Source organism: Microcaecilia unicolor, chromosome 1 (genome assembly GCF_901765095.1).
Source record: "Microcaecilia unicolor chromosome 1, aMicUni1.1, whole genome shotgun sequence".
Classification (NCBI taxonomy): Eukaryota; Metazoa; Chordata; class Amphibia; order Gymnophiona; family Siphonopidae; genus Microcaecilia; species Microcaecilia unicolor.
Window position 1 is genome coordinate 532,797,750 of NC_044031.1, and position 26,479 is coordinate 532,824,228.

The 26,479-nt window shown below is 42.3% G+C and overlaps 1 protein-coding gene across 1 annotated transcript in view; it reads right to left on the bottom strand.

Annotated features, from left to right (window-relative positions):
- Positions 1–7,939: 7,939 nt before the first annotated feature.
- Positions 7,940–26,479, bottom strand: part of MMP16 (matrix metallopeptidase 16) — a 645,160-nt gene continuing 626,620 nt past the window's right edge. Inside the window, exons 9-10 of the mRNA XM_030216285.1 lie at positions 24,179–24,294; positions 7,940–10,169 (exon numbers count right to left, since the gene is read on the bottom strand). Of these exons, the coding sequence (XP_030072145.1) occupies positions 9,835–10,169; positions 24,179–24,294 (451 nt within the window). The 3' untranslated portion in view covers positions 7,940–9,834. The remainder of the gene's footprint in view (positions 10,170–24,178; positions 24,295–26,479) is intronic.

The window sequence follows — 26,479 nt, forward strand, 5'->3', positions numbered from 1 at the left end:
TTAGAGAAATGTCTGTTGCACAGAGGATAGGAAAGGAAAATTTAACAATTGCGATTTACTATTGTCATCACTTAACACAGGAAAAGAAGAGAAGAATGATATTTTAACCTGTGTACATAGATATACTACAATGGCGTCTCCCATTGCATTTGTTATATGAAAACATTGGCTTTTTTCAGAGACTTCAATTCATTTTGCCTACAGTAGAGGCAGAACTTTAAAGGAACTTTTATTTTCCTGAGTTAGTGATTTTAAGTAGAGGGAATCTAACAGTTGAAGGAAGGTGGATAAGGACATTCTTCTTGCAGAAAGTGTTCTGTTTGAGATATTACATTGACAACTGCTTCACTTAAGAACCCTTTGGATGTAAAAAAAATATTTAAGATCGACTGCATCTACTGTATAATTTATCGTTGCAATAAGCTATACATTGGACAGACTACCAGAAAGTTTCAACATCGGAGTGCTATAGTCACTAAAAAAAAACAATTACTTTTGGCACAGCACTGCGTACAATTGCAACATCATTTTGATTCATTATGCTGTTTAATACTTGAATGGATTGGATTAATTACTTATAACCCACACTTATTCAAGGTGGCAAACAAAAATACATACATACAATCAAATAAAAACAATTACAAAACAAATTCTTCATAATACACAATCAAAAAGAAAACAGAAAATAGCATTCAGGCCCCCTAGATGGATAGAAAAGAGCACCAATTTCCAATGAGGGGGGGAGGGGGGCAATTGGTGTAGGAAATTGTTTCAGAAGGCGCATAGGTGGAGTTTTGTGTTAAACACATTAGAGCCTAATGGTTTGATTGGCAAAATTGAATTTTTTCCTCAAAAATTCATTGATTGCCACATCCGAATGATAAAGTAACTAACTGATTGATCATTTTGACTGAGAACTTTTGGGGCTAGATTCTATATATGGCGCCTACAAAATTGGCATTAAAAAATCCGCTTAAGTGGTGTTCAATAAGTCGTGCCTAAAGTTCAATGCGGTTTATAGAATTAATGCTTAAATGGAGAGGTTGTGTATACATTTAGGCACCGCCATTGCACCAGTGAAAATGTGGTGCAAATGTCCATGCCTAAGTTTACGTGCAGAGCACTGTTATTCTACAATTATGCATGTAACTCATAACCACGCCCATGATCTGACCCGAAATGCCCATGACCCTCTCATTTCTATGCCCCCTTTTCAGGTTGTACTTAACTTTACACACGTCTCAATTAAATCTGATTAGTGCCAATAATTGCTTGTTAAAAAGCCAATTCTTGGCACTAATTGGGACATTCTATTAAATTACATGCACAAATTGGGGATGTGCCTAAATTTTCATGCACAATTTTTGGCATCTTTTATAGAATCGGGGTTTACATCAGTTTTCTTGAATCACCATGTTGTGAGGAATTTTAAGAGTTAGCCCGGGGGGGGGGGGGGGGGGGGGGGGGGAGTATACTTGAAAGTTGTATGTATAGTTTCTATACATTTTTATAGCTGATACGTTTTTGGATGGTTTCACCATTCACTTTTGTCCATGGAACCCTGAAGCAGTTAAGCAAAATGCTGGCCACTGTTGTAAACTGGAAAGGAGTGAAACTTGGATTTAGTGTTTTTGAAACTCAAAGATAAGGGGTCTGTTTATGAAGCAGTGCTAGCGGCTGTCCGTGTTCTAGTGAAACTTTGAAAATAACCAGTTCAAAAGACTGAAGCTTGGTTTACTGGAAATTTGTAAAATCTAATAAGTAAAGGCCTCTAGAATCTAAGTAAATATGTTTCAGGGATAAAAGTGAGAAAGTTTTGTTATCAAGTCAACATAAAGAATATAGATGTAGGATCATGGCAAAAAAGAGGGTATTCTTTTCCTATCAAATACCCCCCCCCCCCCCCCAAAAAAAAAAAAAAAAAAAAAGATAAGACAACATTTGTCTTGTTTCTTAGATAGAGACTTGAGGGACATGGAGGGAGCTCCAAAGTGTGGATAAATGGCAGCTTTCTTTCAATTTAAGATGGAAACGCTTAAGAGCATCAGTAATGAAAGGTAATGGTAATACAGAGAAGTGCTACAATTTATCTTCTTTCTTTAGAAGCTGAGTAGGTAGAGAGGAATTGAGGACCAATAGAGGATACAGTGTTCTGGAAAGAATTTCTAGAGGTTTCTGTGATGCGGCCTTGCTCAGCATGACTATTATAAAATGTATGGATGGGATGACCAAGTGGTTAACCTCTTTCATTATTGTTTCCTAATAGAAAGGAACATTTTCATTGCATTGAAATCCTCACTGTTCTTACTGATAGTGGAGAAAGCTTCACTGGATGTGACTACATCTGAACATTATAGACTGTTGTGAAAAGGGCCATCCACACACGTTGGACAGCTTGAGTGATGAAGTTTCTTTACCCCTTCTCCTCTTGCTTCTGATGGCAACTTGCAGACAGCCACTGATAAGTTGGTCCTTCATTAGGACAACACTTCTCAACAAGACTTTATGTGTAATTCTATAGTTCTAAGACATGAAGCCCCAGTCACATTTATGCATTAGGCACTTTGCTTTATCTAGAACCACGTTTCCCATTGCAACTGTGTCAATTGACTTTTATTGCAGTCAGCAATTCTAGTACCACCCAGATGGTTAGATGTTATGCTGTCAAGGATAATAAGCAGTCCTACTAGAAGGGACACTATCAGGCTTATTTCTGAAAGAGAAGGGCGCCCATCTTTCGACACAAATTGTAAGAGGGGCGTCCTTCTCACAGGGTTGCCCAAATCGGCATAATCAAAAGCCGATTTTGGGCGTCCTACTACTACTACTATTTAGCATTTCTATAGCACTACAAGGCGTACGCAGCGCTGCACAAACATTTAAGAAAGACAGTCCCTGCTCAAAGAGCTTACAATCTAATAGACAAAAAATAAAGTTAGCAAACTTCTCAACTGCTTTCCGTCATGGGGACGACCATAGTTCACGGGGGTGTGTCGGAAGCATAACGAAGGCGGGAATGGGGCGTGCTTAACACATGGGCATCCTCAGTCGATAATGGAAAACACTCGGACGACTTTACTTGGTCCTTTTTGTTTTTACAACCAAGCCATAAAAATGTGCCCTAAATGACCAGATGACCACCGGAAGGAATCAGGGATGACCTCCCCTTACTCACCCAGTGGTTACTAACCCCCTCCCATCCTAAAAAAAAAATTAAAATATTTTTCCAGCCTCTATGCCAGCCTCAAATATCATACCCAGCTGCATGACAGCAGTATGCAAGTCCCAGGAGCAGTTTTAGTGGGTACTGCAGTGCACTTCAAGCAGGCGGACCCAGGCCCATACCCCCCACCTGTTACACTTGTGGTGGTAAATGTGAGCCCTCCAAAACCCACCACAAACCCACTGTACCCACATCTAGCCCTAAGGGCTATGGTAGTGGTGTACAGTTGTAGGGAGTGGGGTTTAGGGGGCTCAGCACACAAAGTAAGGGAGCTATGCACCAGGGAGCTTTTTCTGAAGTCCACTGCAGTGCCCCTTAGGGTGCCCAGTTGGTGTCCTGGCATGTCAGGGGGACCAGTGCACTACAAATGCTGGCTCCTCCCACAACCAAATGGCTTGGTCGTTTCTGAGATGGGCGTCCTCGGTTCCCATCGATTTGGGTGTCCTCGACCGTATTATCAAAACGAAAGATGGACGCCCATCTTATTTCGATAATACGGGTTTCCCCGCCCCTTCGCGGGGATGTCCTGCGAGGACGATCTCAGGAAAACGTGGGTGCCCCATTCGATTATGCCCCTCCACGAGAACACTAGAGATCTTGGCACCTCACTGCTGTACTTTGAAGAGTTCTGATTTCATACTGGCCTCCACCTGAAACTGCACATTGTTGGCCTTCAGTATTTATGAAGAAGAGGACAAATTCATCCTCTTTTTTTCAGATGAGATTCTGTCTGCATTGAAACTTTGTGTCAAGAGTGTTTGAAGCATTCCAGATGTTGATGCACTGAGAGTGTCTGATGGAACTTCTGGACCTATAGAAACCAATGTTTATGATGTTAATGCTAGTTAACTGGTCTTAGAAATGCCAAAAATACATTTATTCAATTATAAGTATGTGCTCCAAATATACTCTTGCCAAACTGGGTGTACTTTTTAAAATTGCTGTTTTTTTTTTTCCTGGGATTTATCACCAAAATGACTCAATAATGACAACTACCTAAGGTGCCACAGGTCTAAAAAAAAATGGCATGACAGGCAACAGACAAAAAAAAAATAAAGAAATAAAACTTGGAAAGAGGTTGAAAGCATACCTAGGGGATCTAAGTAGAATCAAACTGATGAAATCCATGTGACAGTAACAGCACATTTAGAAAAATCTTAGAAAAGGTTGGATGGGTGAACTCATCAGAATATGCCTCAAAAGCTCTGTGGAAACAATGAGACTGAAATGGTCCTGCCAGAAACTGGCAGGCAGAAAGTAGTGCACATTCATCTGGAAAATTCTAAGCTAGAGTTGTTTTTCATAGGCTGGGCTCCATCAGATGATGTCACCTACCTTTAAAGGAATTTCTATCCTGCTTGGCCTTGGAAAAATATAGATATACTTCGGAAAGTACAGCATGCACACAGTGCCCTAATATATGGCATGACAGCAAGCTGTTTTTGCAGGCATTTGCAAGTGATACAATTCATTACCTCTGATGTAGGAGCCTGGAAAAAATGTGCAAAAGTTTGCAATAATCATACATTCTATGTACTATTTCTATTTAGCTTGTAGTAATGTGTTTTACCTTATGGTTTGCTGTGTTTCCCATATGTAAACACATTATCACAGCTTAGTAAACTGGGGTCATAGTGCTTTCTGTCACCAAGTTTATTAATACATACAGTACTGGAGATTGTTGAATTCTTAACAATAGTTCCAAACATTAACTACAAATAGTAAATCCACAGTGTGTTTCCAGGAATCTTATTTTTGTTCTCTTGTTTTATTGACAGTTTTGATTACAACACAAGGAAACAAGGGTAAGTACATAAGATGCAATAGTATCAAAAAGCCATTTTATCCCTTCCCTTTTTTTAAGACACTTTTTACTGCAGAGAAGAACTGCCCCACCCAAATCCCCCACCTCATATGAAAAAAAATAAATATAAATTAATAAATATAAAACAAATCACTGCACAGTCCTTAACTCTTTGATTGCTATGGCAGGAACCATAGTGGTGATTCAGTCTTGTGACATCTACCACATATAAAATTGTTCACAGCAGTCAAAGGGTTATATTGTTGTAAACATAAGTTCTTTGTTGGTAATGTTCAGTGGTGTTAAATGGACTACACTGAATGGGATTAATATCATGTTTCATGACCCCTTGACCTTTAATGATGCAAATTTATGAGTATTTCTGGGCTGTTAAATTGATTAAACCCATTCATTTGACAATGCAGTATGAGGCCTTAATTACTAATTAAACCCGACTTGCTTAAAGTAAAACACTGTTCAACGCATGGATCAATAAATCAATGGAAAACAATCAGTCTAAGCACCACAAAATTTTGCCTGATTAGATCTGACAATCATATTATACTTAGCACCATTAAGTCAGCCTTGTATTTGCACACAAATAAGTTTGTGTTTGTCAGTAGAAGCTACCAGAAACAATACCATATGCTTACAAAAAGGGTAGCGTATAGAATCCTGTGTGACTCAAATGAGAGAAAAAATAATTCAAAACTGATTAAAAATCAATGCATTATGCACTCATGTATCTAGAACATTCTACATACTAAGCACTAGCCATTGTACTTACCGTCTTAAATAATTACTATTCCAAAAATACAAATACTTTTCAAGTTGCCCTTTCATTCAGCGAAGGGCATCATGCTTGGAAATCTTTTCTACTCTGGAAAAGCATTGTACAAAAATATCAAAGCTGCCATGAAAGACATTTTCAGTAAATGCTGACGTGGTAAACCATGTTGCCTAAAAATCCATTTTTGGAGCCCACTCAACTTCTGTGCTGGAACAGACTCATTCCCTACGTGTGTTTTCCACTCATGTGCTATAGTATCTTGGAAAGTTGAGTCAGATATTTTATCCATTCCAACTCCACTTTGCTGATTGTTGTTTTACTGTTTTAAAAGCCAAACCTGTTCCATGTGGAAAACTAATAGTACACTTCCCAATGAATAAGTTGCTGATCCGTTTTTAAAGTAATAGCAAACATTTTATGCTTTGCTTGCATGGAAATGTAAAATCATGCAAAGATGCAATTTCACTGTTGTCCACCAGCTGTGCATCTTAATTGGACAGTAACACAGAATCATTAAATGTCAGCTTCACAAAAATGCATGGAGAATTCTAATGCATATTAAGGATAAATTATCAAGAGGGCATGCAAACTCTGAATGCACCAAATGACCTGAATGGTAATAATCACTGTGCACCAGGTAATGTTATGCACAGATGTTGGTGCATGATATATAACCTTCTACACTTCAGCATACCTAATATTTGAAATATCTTTTCTTGAACATTCCCAAATTGCTTTCAGTGTTGTCTAACAGTTAAATCAACTGTTATTGCTATGCCTAGCATTCAGCCAGAAAAATAAATAGTCTCATGGCTATGTGCTAGTTAGAAAAGAAGTTTACCAACATGAAGATCGATGCTCCCATTATGTGCCCTAGGGCCAGAACAGTCAATGACATCAAATTGTTCCCATTCAGTAGAATAGGGTGGATGAGACAAATGGTAGACTGCTCTGGCTACTAACCAGAAAAAGGATCAGCCCAGAATTTCAAATGCAGAGTTTAAATGGAGTTCACTGGCACAATAACACCCATCTATCTAGAAAGTTGAGTCAGTGAAGACTAAGAGCATTTTTACTCTTTGTGCATGAGCATACTTTTTTGCAGCTTCTAGCAGGAAAATATTTAAACACACAGAATCAAGCAAGTGAAAAAGTACTGTGAAATATAAAGTATCTTCAGGATCTTAAAGGTAACATTTTCATGCTAAAGGCCCCCCGAGTTGTATTTTATTTATTTTGTCATACCACGATTTTTAAGGTGTACTTTTTATTTTCCTGAAGTTGCAGAACCTTGAATCCTTAGCAAAACACGTGGGTTCATTTTACTAAAATTGTGCGAACAAACTGATATGGTGGCTTGCGAGCTTTCATTTTCCCTACTTGAGCAGAAACTTATACCTGGCCCTTTAATTGTCACTGTAAAGGATGTAACCAATGCTGTGCTCCTATATATTCTTTTTGTTGGTTTTTATCACAACGGGAATTAATGTTTTGTAGTTCACTCCAGCATCACATGTGACCAGCATAACTCTAGAGAAAGAAGGCAGAGTACTAGTTTTCATTCTGCACTCAAAAGTAAATATAAATGCAAGATGGATAAACTATCCATTACCAAAAATGGAGACAGATGCTTACACATTCTAGAAAATGACTAGGTAAACTATTACCAAAAAATGAAGGAATCCATCACAGTATACCCTATGTATGTAAAAAATCAGTACTGGCAAGACATATTTAAAAATTTGTATATATATATATATGTGTAGTTTTGAAATTGGTAATAGTAGATGCAGAAATAATTAGTCATATATTCAAAATTGTGTTGAAAATTAACACAGTTTCATTTCTAGCTCCCTTTTAGACTGGACATACGCACAGTATGAAAAATGTATAATTGTAAGTACATAATAAATATGACATTTTTTGATGCTGTTATTTAGTTCCTAGGAAACAGCTCAATGTTTTCTTTTTTTTTTTTAATCTTCAGTAATTAATTAAAAGAAAAGCAATCCCAGAAAACCAGCAACACTAACCCCCCACACCCCACTCCCATTTACTAAGCTGCGCTAGCGGCAGCTGTGCGCTAATGCCGACAGAGCCCATCCACTTTCAATGAGCTGTGTCGGCATTGCTGCATGGCTTAGTAAACAGAGAGGTAATATTCTTAACACTAAATTGCAAGTTAAAGGTCAAAGGGCAAGATCAGAATGGAATTCTTTGAGGATTTTTACATTTTTCAAAAGTAGACAATATTTGACTCAGCAATGACAGTCTACAGATCAATAATTAAGTTCAAGGCAAGCTGTTCATTGTTTCCATAGTTATCCCCCATGCTTCCAGATACTCACTTTTCAATAAAGCTAGGCATTTTGACTCATTCAATATACTCATTTTGACCATATTTAATAAGTTCACAGCCTAGTGACCATAAAGCCTTTTGCTGCAAGATGCAGCTCCGAAAATCAATAAAGAGGTCTGTCAGATGCTGACTTTTCTCAAGGAAAAGTATATTGATAAAAACCTGCCTGCAGGTCACATGAGAATGACAATACTGTTGTTAGCACACACTACACATAGTAAGGAAATGTGTTGGTGATCCCTTGGCCTTGTTGAATATACTGCTAAATGCCAGAGGTCTGACTAACCCTTTGAGAACTATGGTACACATGCAGTAGATGCAATGAAAGATATCACTTACCTTTGAAACTGAAACCCTGCCTATACATATTGTATCCACGGACCAAGGCAAACTGAATGATCATGCAACAGAGTACAAAGTCGAGCATATAAACAATTCCAAGGGGGGAGGAGCTATCTTATAATTTATACGTTATAAATATCACCCTTCCAGCAATGAGAGTTGTGAAAATATCTTTATTGTGTTTCCATTTTTATGATGGGTAACTAACAAGTATCAGTCTTCCTACTTCCTCGTTGCGCTAATAATTTAAAGAAAACAATCTTTACTTCAGCTGTTGGATGAATCCCAGTTTTGAAATAGATTTTTTACTTCTCTTTAACTACATCTGCACAAACCTGTAATTTAATGACAAGTAAGTTGAATGCCTTTCAGATTGAAATTCGATACTATAGTTCTCAAAGGGTTATACCAATATATAGTAATACTATTGTCAATTTTGTTTGCAACATGACCATCACTTTATTGAGGCTCATTGCAATCCATTTCAGAAGCATACTGTTTCTTGCTAAGTTTTCAGATAAGTGTTTCTGACAGACCTTCAAAAGGCTGGGGGTGGGAAGCCTAGTAGCTTGAAAAACAACGATCAGGGAAAACAAGGAAAACAAGAAAAAAAGTTCAATTTTCAATGTATTAATAACTATAAATATGTTAAAACATTGAGGACATAGCTCAGAGCAGTTGTATAAAACACAAACTGGATATATCATTAAGGCTATTACTATATTGCAGATATTTTGGCCCCTTTTTCTTGGATAATGGCTGTCCAAACAGTCTAAGGTCCTGTGTGTTTTATCCAGTCTCCCACTTTACAAAATAATGCATAGGAGTTCATCCTCAGCAGACAGAAAGCAATCCTCTTTGGAGACAAAGCTGTTTTGGGTCGTCACACTTTCCTGAATGTTTTATAATGGATTGTTCAATGTTTTTGTTTTATATTTTAATTTTAACAGAAAAAAAAATCTAAGAGAAATGCACTTTGTTATTTTAGAGAAAACAGCAGTATTATCATGGGAGATTTCTTGAATATTTGCTTCATCTTCTTCATAAAATACTGAAAGTTAACTGGGCATTGAGCGTGCAGAAGAAAGGCCGAGAATCGAAATAACAAAGAAAGACAAAGGACCGAAGAAACGGCAGATACTGTGTATCTAGTTGAGTGAATCCCCACTCATGCGCAGGACAGGCAACCCCCTGGGTTTAAAGAACGGCCCTGATTCAGGCTGACAGATGCCTGCTCCTAGCTAGGAAACAGCATAACAGCTCTCATGCTGAATCTCAAGTTACCACAAACCGCTTGCAAAAAAAGAGCCCCTACATCACACCCACTCTTGCATAGAGCGTTTGCAGTACAGTATGTGGCGAGGCGTTCCTTTCCTCTTGAATTGAAACACAGTGCAAACCAAGACAAGGAGACACAAGGCCAAGATGCAAGGTATGACAATAGCTATGGCTTTTACAGTACTGGCTGTGTTGTCCAGTTTGATGACAATGTCTACATCGTCCTGAGGGCTGTGTTGGTCTTTATCTCTACCAATTGATCCATCACATCCCATGAAATCCTTTAGGATAGATCTGGGATAACCAGGTTCTACCATGAGCTTCTGATTGTGGAATTTCCAGTATTCTTTTCCTTTGTAGAAATAAGTGAAACCTAGAAAAAAAAATCAGTTATATAAATGGTGAATGTATTATATTTTAATATTGCTCATTATCATCATTTAACTTACTATACTGGCTTTCACAACTGTACAGAAAAGCGATTTATAGGCAAACAGGCAGATTATTGAACTAGATAATGATCAATGGAAGGCTTACAGACAGTACAAATTGGAGGGAGCAGTGAGGCAGGATTGTACACTGGTCATGAAGGTTAGGCAGATGAAGGAATAGGAAGGCATCAATGTGGGGTCCCTGGAATATCACCACATAAACTGAGAACAAAATGCTTTTATTTATAAGGCATTGCATAATTGGTAGTGGAAACTACTTACAATTTTGGTAGTTTTTCTGGATTCAAGATGCATTATTTGACATCAAAAGCCTTGGTAATAGGAGATGCGAGCAGGATGGGGCAATAGGTAGATTTGAAATATTTGGGAGTATATTTAAGCAGTAGCTTCCTCAATATATATGTGTGAGACAAGTTAGATCACAGAGTTATGTGAGAATTGGAGAGAACTTCCCTCTTGTATATTAGGCTAGCATTGTCCAAAAATGGTAATTTTTCCAAAGATCTATACCCACTACAAATGATCCCATTAAGATCAAGCATAAAGATGACTGGGTAGATATTCAAAGCAATTTAAACAACCAAGAGAGGCTCTTAGTTGTTTAAATCGCTTGTGCGGGACTATCAGTGGCATTTAACCAGACAGTGCTACTAAACATCCCCTCTAACCACCCATGCCAGAACCTGCTACCTTATGGGTAGTCCAGAGGTGGAGTTAGGGTGGAGCAGAAGCTTAGCTGGTTAGTGGTGATTTTCAGTCTGCTAAACGATTTTCAGTCTGCTAAACAACTGAGCAACTGCATACAATTAGGACAGAAAACAGACTGTCCTATCTTTATGTTTGAGAGTTAACCAGTCTGAATATAGGCCGGTGCACAGTTAACTTCCGGGTCCTGGCCAATATGTTGCCATCCTCCTCCCCCCCCCCCCCCCGAAGCATGGAAGCTTCCCCCTTCTGATCCCCCTTCCTCCCTCCCTCCCTCCCTCCCTCTGAACCTCTTGGAAGAAGTCCCCCTTTTGATCCCCCTCCCTCCCTCTGAATCACCTTGGGAGAAGCCCCTTCTGATTACCCTCCCTTCCCACCCCTGAGGATTAGAAGAGCTAATCAGGCCCAATCCTACCCCTCTCACCCTTGTCTATTCAACCTTCACGCCAAGACCCACAGTAAATGTGGAGTTAGGATGAAGGGGTAGAAAGTGGGTGTCTTCTTGTGCTGAGTGGCATCAGGTTGGGGGGGGGGGGTTAAGGAAGTTTGTTTTATCAGGATAGAATTGGATTGAAGGGGTACTGGATAATGCAGTGGGGATGTTTAAGGGGGATTTGATATATCCAAATCACTCTACTCAAGGATGACAATTAAAATATTTAGCTGTTATAAAGCAGCATAGTGTGATTAGCATAAAGGGGGAAAAGCCTCAGAACCCAACCTGCATGTCCTTTTTGTGTGTAATAGCAGGATTTATAGGGTGCTCCCTATCACGGGCATAAAATCCCCCTTTATTCTTTAAATCACTAAATCTAGCTGCAACATTAACCTTTGCGTTTGCTGATTACCCTTCATATAGAGGGGCATAATCGAACGGCGCCGGCCATCTCTATGGGTGGCCATCTCCGGGGCCGGCGCCGTAAGTGGGTGGAGCCAACCGTATTTTCGAAAAAGATGGCCGGCTATCTTTTTCTTCGCTAATACGGTTGGCCCCGGCCACATGTCAGAGATCGCCGGGTTTGCGATGGCTGGCATCGGTTTTTGGCCATAATGGAAAATAATGCCGGCGATCTCAAACCCGGCCAAATCCAAGGCATTTGGTCATGGGAGGAGCCAGGATTTGTAGTGCACTGGCAACCCTCACATGCCAGGACACCAAGCGGGCACTCTAGGGGGCACTTCTAAAAATAAAAAAAAAAGCTCCCAGGTGCATAGCTCCCTTCCCTTGGTTGTTTAGCCCCCCAAATCCCACTCCCCAAATCCCACTCCCCACAACTCTACACCATTACCATAGCCCTAAGGGGTGAAGTGGGCACCAACATGTGGGTACAGTGGGTTTTGGAGGGCTCCCATTTACCACCACAAGTCTAACAGGTAGGGGGGATGGGCCTGGGTCCACCTGTCTTAAGTGTACTGCACCCACTAAAACCTGCTCCAGGGACTTGCATACTGCTGTCAGGGAGCTGGGTATGACATTTCAGGCTGGCATAGAGGCTGGAAAAAATGTGTTTTAATTTTTTTTTTTTTTGGGTGGGAGGGGGTTGGTGACCACTGGGGGAGTAAGGGTCATCTGGTCAGTTGGGGCTCCTTTTTGAAGCTTGGTCGTGAAAAAAAAAGGACCAAGTAAAGCCGGCGAAATGCTCGTCAAGCCTGGCTTTTTTTTTTCCATTATCGGGCGAAGCCAGCCATCTCGTGAGCACACCCCCATCCCGCCCCCGTTCTGCCTTCACTACCCTACCAACTCGCCCCCTTGATGTTTCACTGGCTCTGCGACGGAAAGCAGTTGGCGCCGGCCAAAATCGGCTTTTGATTATACCGATTTGGCCAGGTTCAGGAGATCGCTGACCATCTCCCAATTTGTGTCGGAAGGTGGCTGGCGATCACTTTCGAAAATGAGCTGGATAGTGACTAAACAGAATAAAAAAAGTGCAAAAAAAAAATTGTGTCCTTTTACTAAGCTGTGGTAAAAGAAGCCCTGCAGTGGCATCGATGTATGGATTTGCCATGCACTGAGGCCCCTTTTATCGCACCAGGTTTTTTTTTTTTAAAGAAAAATTGGCTGTTCAGTAAGTACAAACTTGCTGCAAGGCCATTTCCTGGGGAAGCGCTTTCTGTCTCCTGTTTAGGAGGCGGTAAGGTCTCCCACACTAACCCGGTGGTAAAAATAAAAATATTTCCAGTCATGCAAGAAATGGCGTGCAGTGCGGGCAGCACTACCACTGGCTCCTGCAGTAATACTGGATTGGTGCATGCCAATGCTGCTCTACCTCTACTGAGGCATTGTAAAAGGGCTCCTTAACTTGTGCTGCAAACCACACCAACTGTGGCCAAAATTTCAATGTACTCATATCAAGTTACAGCTGAAACATAAGACCTTGATACAGCTACAACGAAACTTTGGCCACTAAGGTGGTTTAGCGCCAGCTGATTTTTAGCATGAGCTAAAAACACTAGCGCACCTTAGTAAAGACCCCCTTAGTGATTTAAAGAATAAAGGGGGGTGTTTTATGCCCATGATCAGAACCACCCTATAAATCCTGCTATTACACATGAAAAGGAAATGCAGGTTGGGTTCTGAGGCTTTTCCCCCTTTATGCTAATCACGCTGTGCTGCCATATAACAGCTAAATATTTTGAGAGGTAATTAATTGTCAACCTTGAGAAGAGTACTTTGGCTTTATGTATAAGGTGTCTTCTTTCCTCTGAGAAGCTATAAGTGGGATTTGATGTCATGTGTGTGTGTATGTGTGTGTGTGTGTGTTGGGGGGGGGGGGGTGTCCAGGGGTGATCAAGGGGTCAGATTCTAGAAGTTACAATTGCCTCTTCAGGGAGGCACTTATGCATGCCTGGGAGCAGGCATAAATGCTGATGCCAATTTTTTTTTTAATTAGCTTGGATTGTCCCTGAGCTTACCACACTTCCATGCATGGTCAACGTGCTGAGCATCACCACATGTAGATTTACCACTTTCTAAAATAGCATTTATATGTATACGACATTCTAACACAAGTAAATGCTGCTATTTAGACATAGGGATGCTTCTAAAATAAGGATCTTAGCATATTTTCTAGAGAATTTTGAGCCACAATAAGAAAGATCAAAACACTCTGTCCAATCATTGTAGTGGTGATCAGTGATGGTAGTATTGCTCAAGGAAAGCAAATATAAGTTTAGGTTAAGTTAGAAAAATACATCAACATTTCTTTTCTAAAATAATATTCTTTTACTAGCATAATAGTGAATGAAATGTTTAACAAAAGTGCATTCACACTGCTAAAAATAATTTGTGAAAATTAGATATTGTAAATCAAAGGTCAAAGGATGTACTCTATTTTTAAAATGTCAATCACACTACTGCCCAAGGGAATATATATATTTTTTAATTTCAGTCTTTTTTTTCTTCCTTTCCTCATGAAGGGATTTTAGTAGTCCTAAATCCTTATATCTTTAAGTATTTATAAGCTTTACAGTATAATACCTTAAAGCTACTGGATTACAGATTCCTAGTCAGCATGATTTTACAAGGAAAAAAATCTCACCAAAGACATTTAATTGAATTCATTGATGAAGCAACTCAGCTAGAATGAAGAACAACTTTAGAGGCAGTCTATGTGAACTTCAGAAGAAGCTTTGACACTGTACTACACTGATTTGTGTGCAAGCAAGTGGACTTGTAGTAGGGGAAAATGAACATATAAACTCCATGAAGCTGGTTGACTAACAAGATTCAGAGTGGTGGTCAATAGGGTCTTTTTCATATGGACATTGTGAAAGGTTTAGAAGTGTGTGTGTGTGTGTGTGTGTGTGTGATTAGAACCAATGGAACATAGTAGAGATATCAGGAGGATAGATTTTTTAAAAAGGTAAATTAAAAATTAGAAGAATGGTCAAAGATTAGGTGGCTGCTTTTTAAAAAGGCATACCATACAGAATAACAATTACAAATGTATACATCGCCCACATCTTTACTCAGATCTATTCTTATAATATCTGCTTGCTTTAAACTCTAATACGTTATTCAACATCTCTATGTAACAATAAGTGATTACGTTCTAATCTATCACCACCAAGAACGCTTTATTGTAAGCCACATTGAGCCTGCAAAGAGGTGCGATAATGTGGGATTCAAATGCAATAAATAAATATTACCAAACAGGAAAGAATCTTGGAGTCATCATCTTTTATAATATGATGGTAGCTAATCAGTATGACAAAGCAAATGGGAAAGCTAATAAAACATTGGGTTCTTAAAAAAAGGTATCACTATCCGTAAGAGAGAAGTAATAATTCATATGATAACTAATAAGGCAATGTGTTGACTACTATATTCACTTCTGTAGACCATATTTACAAAGGATGTTCATAAAGTGGAAACCATTCAAAGAAAGGCCAATGAAATGGTGCCTGGATCGCACTGTATGTTTGAAAGCAGAAAATGATACAGCATTGAAACAATGACTTGCACTTTAGCCAGTGAATTACACTTTCTGTTGTCTGGGTTTTCCAGTTTGCCCAACTGTAAAAACACTCACTGTTCCTATAGCCTTCAGCTTTGGAGCTCTATCTTGCCGGCAAAGATATCATGGCACTAAGAGTGGCCGTGCACAGGCAACTGCATTTTCACTTCAGCTGTGGGGCTCATCAATGAACTGCATCCTTTCTGGACTTTATTGCAGATTTTGAAATTTAACCAGATGCTGTTTCTACTTACTGTTCTTGGTGCCTTAAACAATTGAACACTAGCTCCATTTTTTTGAGAACATTAGCGATGGGACTGAAGGAGCAAAGAGCAGGCCATTGCTACAGCACCAGATCTCCAAAGAGATATCCCAAAGGGAAACGCCCCTTTGTGCTCCTTTTCATTGTGGAGAAATCATGCTACCCCATGTCTCTATCAGCATGCAAGTGGAAGGTAATAACAGGCTGGCAAGATAGGAAGGGGAATTTTGGACTATATTACAAACATAAAACAGGTACTTGTGCGGGTAATTCTCTACAGATCACCTAAAGTTGGGCTCCGGGATGATTTTATTTATTTTGGATGCTGCTCACACCTTTTTCAGTAGTAGCTCAAGGTGAGTTATATTCAGGTACACTGGGCTTTTCCCTGTTCCTGGAGGGCCCCCATTCTAAAGTTTGTACCAGAGAGAATGGAAGGTTAAACAACTTGTCCAAGATCACAAGGATCAGCAGTAGGATTTGAACCCAGCACCTCTGGATGCTAAGACTGGTGCTGTAACCACTAATGAGGTAAATACCAGGAGGGTATTAAAATACCCAAGGATCTTTACTGTAGCAGTGGTACAAAGGGACCCGACACAGCCGTGATTTGGTATATGGGCCTCCCTCAGGGGTCATCAAGGCTAATGGCAAGTTAAAATAATGTAAATACAAGAAGTACTTATAAAATGGCTTAACATGTTGTATTCATCTTATTATATCATGATTTAAAAGCATAATGTATAATACATACACAGCTAAGGACTTTGACATCTTTTGAATACAAATTTTGTTAACGTCAATTTTACAGGTATTTTGAACTATTGTGCTATGGGCACTAGCTAGCTCAACAGTATTTCACCATTTTTATATGTATTATACATTATGTTTTTAAATCATAATATAATAAGATGAATACAACATGTTAAGTCATCCCTTTTAATATATTACTGGTTTGAGTATATATACTCATTATGGCAGAAGCACACCCGCTGTTATGTTTTTATCCTTTTTTTTAATCATATTTTATGGTTCTGTGGGTGTATTAAGTTTTATCATCTATATATTGATTTTTAAAATCAATGCCATTTTGTAAGTATTTCTTGTATTTACATTATTTTATCTTATAATTAGGCTTGATGACCCCTGAGGCAGGCCCATGTGGCGAAACACTGCGGGTCCCTTTGTACGACTGCTACGAAAAAGGTCCTTGCATATTTTGATATCCTCCTGGTATTTGCCTCACTTGTTTCTTTGATGCTCACTGTTCTATGAGGTTTTCATCTCCTTCCTCTTTTTTTTCTTCTGCTCTAACCACTAGACCACTGCTTTATATTAAGCACAAATGCTATATTGGCAACAGTGTGCACAGTTACCATTACAGAATGCTAGTGAAAGTCCATTTTTATGTGGCTTACTTTATGCACGAGCACCTACACCAGCTCAATGGCTGGTGTAAATATTCATGCTTAAAGTTTGACCCCTCTCAGGTCCGTGCCCCCTTTTAGTTTAGTCAATGTTGCTTTTGGCACCTAACCTTTATACCTTTCAGGAAATCTAGACTGCCCCAATTTGACTGACTGTACATTTGTCCTTTAGATTGTAAGCTCCTTGAGCAGGGACTGTCCTTCTATGTTAAATTGTACAGCGCTGAGTAACCCTAGTAGCGCTTTAGAAATGTCAACTAGTAGTAGTAGTAGTAGTAGTTGTGCTATGAATTTTATTTACGTAATTGGCAGAATCCCAACTAAGAACAATTTTGGAGCCGGATTGTGGAGGCCCTCAGGGATCTCCTATATCCCCAATTCTTTTCAATATAATCATGGCACCATTAGGTAGGAAGCTTTCGAGATTTGTTTTTCTAATTTTAATTTATGCCGATGATAATAACAGTTTTCATCCCTTTTGCAGGCCAATTGTTAAATGTTCTTGCTAGTGCTAAATTGGAATTAAATATGACAGAAGAGTAGACAGCCAATTTTAGGCTGAAAATGAACAAGGGTAACAACAAAGGGCTTATTTTATCAAGCCACAGTAGTGGCTCTTGCCAGCAGATGAAAAATTCCCCACACTGTTCCAAACAGCGCTCTAAAAATAGCGCTGGAACAGCGCAGGGCGTTATTGGACCCATGATCAGAGATAATGACATGCAAATTTAAGCATGCAATTCTCTCTGATCATGGGGTAGAATTGCGAGAGGATTGTACCTAAGCCTGCGCTCAGACACAATCCTCCCATACTTGTTTGACAGGTCTGGGTTGTCAAAAGCCCAGACCTGTCAAATACAGGGGCTGGAGGTCCATGGGACCACCAGACCCCAACTATCCACAGGGGCTGGAGGTCCGGTGGACCTCCGGTCCCCCCGACACAGGTTCTGGGAAGGCTGGAGATCTGGTGGGTCTCCAACCCCCCCTAATCCCCCCAGCATTTCTAAGAAGTCCCTGGTCGCCCAGTGGGCAACTGACGACCCCACCCCCTTCAGCAACAGGAGGCTGCAGGTCCAGCAGACCTCCGGTACCCCCCCCCCGACCCCCCCAACATAGGTTCAGGGGGCTAGAGATCTGGTGAATCTCTAGTCCCCCCCTACCCCCCAGCATTTCTAAGAAGTCCCTGATGGCCCAGTGGGCAACCGACAACCCCCCCCCCCCCCCCCAGTGACAGGGGGCTGGAGGTCTGACGGTCATCAGGTCCCCCTGACACAGGTTCAGAGTGGGCTGGAGATCCAGTGGGTCTCCAGCCCCACCTACCCTACCCAGCATTAGCAAGAAGTCCCTGGTGGTCTAGTGGGCTGCTGTATATCCCCCCCCCCCCTACTTGAGTTGGAGAAGGGAGGTGGCCTCCCTCCTCTTCCTTTGACGCCGCTTGCAAAATGGTGCTGCCCAGTGTATCCTGGGATGCACTGGGCGGGGCTTCACATTATAGCACCGGTGTGTACCCGGTGTTAATCACTACCCGGTTACCACCGGGTTAGCGTGGGAGCCCTTACCTCAATAGGTGGTGGTAAGGGCTCCACTCCCCACCCCACCCCACCCCCGAAATGGCCACACGGAAAGTGCTTTACTTACTGCATGGCCATTTTCTAAGAAAAAAAGACCTATCTTTTAGCTGCTGTGATAAAAAGGAACCTAGGCGCATGTCAAAAACACGCGCCAATGCCAGCGCAGGCCCCCTTTTGCTTCAGCTTGGAAAACGGGCCCATAGTGTACAAGAAATTCTTCCCAAATATATTTGCATATCAAATGGCAATTGGAATGAGTTGCCTATGGAGATCAGAGACCAACCTGCTTATAATCGAACGAGAAAAACGCCCACGTTCCGACCTAAATCGGGAGATGGACGTTTATCTCACAAAAACAAATAATGCGGTATAATCGAAAGCCGAACTTGGACGTTTTCAACTGCACTCCATCGCGGAAGCGTACAAAGTTGACGGGGGCGTGTCGGAGGCATGGTGAAGGCGGGACTAGGGCATGGTTATCACCCGAACAGAGATGGGCGCCTTTCGCCAATAATGGAAAAAAAGTATGCGTTTGTAGCTAGAATTTAGGGCACTTTTCCTGGACCCTGTTTTTTCACGAATAAGGCCCCAAAAAGTGCCCTAAATGACCAGATTACCCCCAGAGGGAATCGGGGATGACCTCCCCTGACTCCCCCAGTGGTCACTAACCCCCTCCCACCACAAAAAATGATGTTTCACAACTTTTTATTTTCACCCTCAAATGTCATACCCACCTCCCTGGCAGCAGTATGCAGGTCCCTGGAGCAGTTGTTAGGGGGTGCAGTGGACTTCAGGCAGGTGGACCCAGGCCCATCCCCCCCCCCTACCTGTTACAATTGTGCTGCTTAATGCTTAGTCGTCCAACCCCCCCAAACCCACTGCACCCACATGTAGGTGCCCCCCTTCACCCCTTAGGGCTATAGTAATGGTGTAGACTTGTGGGCAGTGGGTTTGAGGGGGATTTGGGGGGCTCAACACACAAGGGAAGGGTGCTATGCACCTGGGAGCTCTTTTACCTTTTTTTTTGTTTTTGTAGAAGTGCCCCCTAGGGTGCCCGGTTGGTGTCCTGGCATGTGAGGGGGACCAGTGCACTACGAATCCTGGCCCCTCCCACGAACAAATGCCTTGGATTTATTCGTTTTTGAGCTGGGCGCTTTCATTTTCCATTATCGCTGAAAAACAAAAACGCCCAGCTCACAAATTGTCGAATAAAAACATGGACGTCTATATTTTTTGCGAAAATACGGTTCGGTCCGCCCCTTCACGGACCCGTTCTCGGAGATAAACGCCCATGGAGATAGACGTTTTCGTTCGATTATGCCCCTCCAAGATAATTATGTTGTGTTTCAGAAATTATTGAAGACATTTTTATTTAGAAAGTACTTGGGTTAATTTTAGGAGTGAAATTGCAACTGGTTGCATGCTTTATCTTTTTGTAATGTTCCTGAGACTTGCCTAGCTCTTTTATTGTGTAAGCCACACTTAACGTTTATGGTATGTTTGGGATATATAAATGTCATGTAATAATAATAATTATTCACATAACTACAAATTAGCACCAATCAACACCAATTGTTACCAATAATTAGTAATTAATTATTATATAAATTTGTATGTGCCACTGACACTATTCTATAAGCTGCGTGAGCAACTTTGCACACTATGGGCTATACCAGTGGCGTAGCCAGTATGGGGCCACGGGGGCCTGGGACCCCGTAGATTTGCCCCTGGACCCCCCTGCTGACGACCCTCTCGACCCCCCCTCTCCCGCCGCCAACCCACCGTCGCCTACTTGTTCAGTTTCTGTGAGTCTGATGTCCTGCACGTTGTACGTGCAGGACGTCAGACTAGAATGAAGCCTTGCGTGGGATTGGGAAGAAGAGGACCTCGGCTCGGCTGGCGGGGGTTGGGGTCTCCCGCCAGTAAAGGTAGGCGACGGCGGGTTGGCGGCGGGAGGGGGTCAAACTTTGATGGTCAAAGTTGGTGGCGGGGGGGTTCGGCAATAGCAGGGGGGGGCAAAGTTGGTGGCGGGGGGATTCGGCAATGGTGGAGGGGGGGGGGGGTCGGTGGCGCCGGGGGGGGGGGGGGGGGGGGGCTAAAATATGCCTCCCTCACCTCGGCCTCTGGACCCCCCTCCCGCCGAAGTCTGGCTACGTCCCTGGGGTATACTCTATAAGTAGCGCCTAAAGATCAGCACTGAAAGTTTTATGCACTTAGCTTGATTCTATAAAGTGTATCACAGACAGTGACAGGCCCAAAGACATTTGCTTTCCCTAATGTTTGCCTACTAGACGAACAGCATGATGGTTCGTGGGCTTGGATTTGGGGTGGGGGGAGGTTTCAGTCCCACAGGAGGACCGGGAACTCTGTTTCTTACACAGAGAAATTTAGTTCCCTATGCAGAGACATGACGTGGGAGGCATATTTTCAAAGCACTTAACCTTCCAATGTTCCACATTATGTACACTGATGAATGTTCCTCCATGTGCAGAGGTATATAGGAATGTACTGCCATTCCCATGGATGCTTTTGCGATGCGGGGACCAGTATCATCACTGCACATTTTGCGCTGTGTATTTTTTATTGGCGGAGACCTTTATCTCCAAATGTCTATGACATTTGCAGTGTGTCCTCTTTGTAAACGTTTTTGTTTCTATATTTTTGAATATCAGAAAATGTTTAGTTCTTTCTTTCGTTATGGACTTTTTTTTTTGTTACATTTGTACCCCACGCTTTCCCACTCATGGCAGGCTCAATGCGGCTTACATGGGGCAATAGAGGGTTAAGTGACTTGCCCAGAGTCACAAGGAGCTGCCTGTGCCTGAAGTGGGAATCAAACTCAGTTCCTCAGTTCCCCAGGACCAAAGTCCACCACCCTAACCCTAACGATAAATGTTTATTTTGCCATTTGAACATCATATTGAAAATGATCCTCCAGATATACTATTTAAATAATTATCTTTTGATTTCTTAATTATATTTATGGCAGGCTAAGTGTGAATTCCCTTTCTTTTTTTTCTTCTCGCCCATTACCCAAATAAATAATTACCAATTCATCCTCTGATGATGTAAAATGCCTGAGATGAATACACAACACATTTTCAGTGGGTGGTTACAGCAGTGCACAAGTGAGCAAAAACAATCTAAATTAGAAAGATCAGCAAATTCAACCTAAAAATGTAAGTCCTGATATTCAGTTCATGTCAATCAGCAATTTTTAAGGCTCTGACCATTGCAGGGAAATTTGAATTGGATATTCAATGCTCAACCTAATCTGGGCACCAGCACTTAATATTTGGGTCTTGCCTGCAGGGTGGACTAAGACAAGATGCCACCTGAGGCAGGGCTGAGATGCCACCCTCCACCCTCCGGGACAAGTTCTGGCATCTCTCTCCTTCCTTCCTCCACCCCTTCCCTGAGTTTACCTTCTTTCTCCATTTTCCAAAAGCTGGAAGTGGCAGCGATTTCCATACACTGCCCTGCCACCAGCACCAGCCTCCTCTCTACTGGGACCACCTCTGAGGAAACAGGAAGTTACATCAGAGAGGTGGGCCACATTGAAGAGAAGAGGTGGGTGTCGGCAGCAGGGCAATGTATGGGAATCGTTGCCGTCACCGACTTATACAAAATGTAAAAAGAAGGTAAACTCGGGGAATAGGGTAGAGTAAGGAAGGGAGAGATGCTGCTCCTGTAAGAGTGCCGCCTGACGCCCTTGCCTCAGGTGGCCTAATGGTTGGGCCGCCCCCGCTTGCTTGATCACATGTGGGTGTCAGTCAATATTCAGACCACCTTTTTGTCAGTCATTTTGCTGTCCTAACTTTTTCTAGGCACTTAGTTATTGGACTGAAAATTACTGCTAACTGGGTAAATCTTGACTCTGCCTACATTACCCTGACACTAACCAGATAGCACCATGACCATCTCCCTGGATTTTCAGCAGCACTATCCAGTTATGTAATGTGGAAAATTGGGGATCACCCAGTTGGCACATTTTTTTACTAGGCAGGAGCCTCTCCTGCCCCGTTAAATTGTTGGTCCCATAATGTGGCCACGGTTATGGAATCAGAAATCCCTATTATTTCATTTCCAAAAGGTGGCACTAGCAGTATCAATGTTTTAAGACAGGCTTGGCAACAGAACATAAATCAGTCATCCTATATAATAATTCTCACCTCCAACGTTCTGAGGCTGCCTGGAACCGTGGTTTCCGGCCAGAGTTAGATGGAGTAGATAAGTGACGTCAGGGAGAGGGGAGGAGCCGCAAAGCAGGGAGCAGCGAATCAGCTGCAGCGAGTGTACAATGGCAGGGGGAGGAGTAGGGAAACACGCGGAGCATGTTTCCCTACTCCTCCGACCCAGCCAGCAGCAAACAATGACTCAGGCAGGGGGAGGAGTAGGGAAACACACTCCTCCCCCTGCCTAGGAATCGCTTGACATTGCCTGCCAACCACCCGTGCTGCGACCCTCCCCTCCCCCTGCCCCCTTCCAGCCACCCATGTCCAGCGACACTCCCCCCTCCCCCCCGCGCATCACCCAAGGCCCTCTGTAACGACGGATCACCAAGCCCCTACCCCCCTCGGCGTATCACCCTCCCCCGGCGCATCACCAAGCCCCTCCCCCACACCCACATCAACCCCCTCAGCCCCTTAGCCGCAAATACTAACTCCGTAGACAGCCATCTCACATTGGCTGACGTCTCTGCAGCTGCTCCTCCTCTCCCCTCTGACGTCGCTGCGCTCCTCCCCAGGGGCAGTGACGTAGAGTGGAGAGGAGGAGCGGCTGCAGAGACGTCAGCCAATGTGAGATGGCTGTCTACGGTGGTACGTTTTAGTTGTAAGCTTTTTTTTTCTTTTTTTCGTTATGTACGGGCTGCTGCTGCTCAACAGGAGCAGCAGCAGCAGCGGCCGGACAGAGTTAGTATTTGCGGCTAAGGGTGCTGAGGGGGTTGATGTGGGCGGGGGGGGAGGGTGATACGCCGAGGGGGGTAGGGGCTTGGTGATCCGTCGTTACAGAGGGCCTTGGGTGATGTGCGGAGGGGGGGCAGGAGGGGAGGGGAGTGCCGCTGGACATGGGTGGCTGGAAGGGGGCAGGGGGAGGGGAAGCTCGCTGCACATGGGTGGCTGCAGGGGGGGCAGGGAAGAGGGAGATGGGGAGGGGGTCCACAGACCACATGGGTGGCTGCAGGAGGGACAGGGGACACAGGAGGGACAATGCAGGGAGGCCAGGGGGAGAGGAGGGTTGCTGCACATGGGTGGCTGCAGGGGGGAGAGGTGGGTCTTTGGGCATGGGTGGGTACAAGGGGGGCCAGGGGAAAGGAGAGGAGGATTGTTGGACGTGGGTGGCTGAGTCATACTGTTCATTTTTAATGCAAAATAAATAACATGTGAAAACATTCTTTGTCATAACATTATTTGTTTTACACTTACAATAATAAAAATAGCATGAAAATGCAAAGTAAAAAGTCATTAAATATTATTAAATTAATAAACCAGACTAGGGTTTACTTACCATTTTCTTTGTCAACAAAGGCTCCCTGAGGAGATTCTGGGATCCCTTTCCACACTGTTATTAGCTTTGGATAACCAGGATCCATCACTCGCATTTCTTCATTGTACCTCCAGTACCTTATTTGGAAATAAAGAGAAGATAAAATAGAATGGAGACCCCTCTCTCTCTCTCTCTCTCTCCTGAAAACTGCTTTATTGGGGCCTCCCTAATCCATTCTATTCCAGGGCATTTAACCACCTCTCTGCTGGAACACCACCCCTCTGACTCAGTCTGATATGGTAGGTTAGTGCCACCTGCTGTAAGGTGGCTAAACTGCAACCTCAGTGAGGGAGTATTCTCAGGGACACCTGCCGCTATACCATAGGAGCCAGCTCTGTGAGTGCTTGATAATTCTTAAATGTTATTTGCTTTTTTTACCAACTCTGCACCCATCTAGAGTCTATCCTATAAAGGAAAGTAGGTGCCTACTTTCCATTACAGAATGCTAGCGTCACAGGTAAAATACATGTATATTTTATATACATGTATATAATTTAGACACAACCATTTTCACCAGCCATAGAACTGACGTAAAGGCTTAGCATAGGAGCCAACTTTTCAAAATTATTGGGGGTGCTAAGCCCAGTGGAAATAACCTCTCCCTGGACACATACAATGAATTTTCTCAATATTGGGGGTGCTCAAGCACCCACAGCACCCACAGAGTCGGCTCCTATGGGCTTATGCCTAAGTTATTTTTAAAAATGCCCATATTCCACCCAGATTCTGTCCATGTTTGCACTCACCTTCAAACTATGTTGCATTGTATTTAGATGCCATATTAAGGAATAGCATATCAGAATATTGGCATATACATGTGTTTGCCTATACATATGCAAATATATGCTGGCATTCTGGTCATCCACATGCATTTTTGGCACCTACATGTTGGTACCTTCTTTATAAAATTACTCCCCAAATGAATTAAGTTATATGTATTGGAGGAGGAGAGCCTTGGTGAGGTCCTTGGCCTAAGTTGTGTATATCAGAACCAGCACTTGTAGTTTATGTGTATATTCAGCAGCACTATTTAAACAGAACTGCAAAGATAAAGTTAAGTGTTGATGCTGAAATGTACCCAGCAGCCAGTCCCGTTGAAAGTCCAGCCCATCGTTTTTAGTACGTATTGCATGTTGATCCAGTAGAAAATCAAATGCTGATCCAGATTACTTATGTTGGTGGGAGTTGATCATGCAGTACTTATGTTGACAAGAGGATTCAGGAAGATGTCTATTTATAATGCTGAGAAGGTCCGGAAGACTACTGGTGTTGGTTAGGGGCAGCAACTTTTGCACTGGGTTAATTAGCCTTTAACTTTGGATTGGCTAGTGTAAGAGGTCTTAAAGGATAATGTGGATCGTAAGCATTCATGCTCTACATGCCATTCTGTTGGGACACTGATGTTAAAGCTTATGGGGGGGGGGGGGGGGATGCTAGCACTGGCTGATTTTAGTACATAAGTCCCTTACAAATATATTGTTCTTCTTATGGCTCTTTTTCGTTACAGTACTAGATGACAAATATATTTTTATTCCTCCCAGTGCCTCCTTAAGGAACTCCCGTATCATAATCAAGTCCAGGATTCAATGCAAAACATATAGAACTACAGAAAACACTATTGTCCTTAACAATTCTTCAAGACCTTCACTAATTTCCAGAAATCATTTTGTACTATATTTTCCTTGATTCTAGTCAGGTAATTTGTCATCAAGTCATCTATAACAAACGTTTTGCACTCACAAACCAGAAAATTGGATCAGAAACTCTTTGTGGACCAGGGAGGTAGAAATTGGAGAGTTTTGGTCAGGTGGTTGAGCCATTGATAATTCTAAAAATTATGGTTGCCATTTTTATCTAGGGTGTGCTCAGAAGAATTATGAAGACTGTTCTAATGGTAGCTGTTTTGTATTTTTTGTAATAAGTTTTGGTTTTGGTGATAATTTAATTGCAAATTGTCCTGAAGCAGGCAACAAAACATAGTTTTTTGACAACTTGTCTTCCTGAGCAAAATAAAGACATTTTACTAAACTCCGCTAATGATTCCTGGCATGGCAATGCTGACAAAGTCCATCTTTACACCCTCTCTTTCTCCCCCTTTCCAACTGGTGTCTTTCCCCCACCTTTGCTCCCCTGGCACCCCAGTGGCTGCTGTTTTCCAAGATCAGCTGCAGAGCTGTATCCTCTATACACACAGTTGCCACCTCTGCCATTCTCAACCTCTGCTCTCCGGAATAGGAAATGACGTCAGAAGAGGGTGGGACC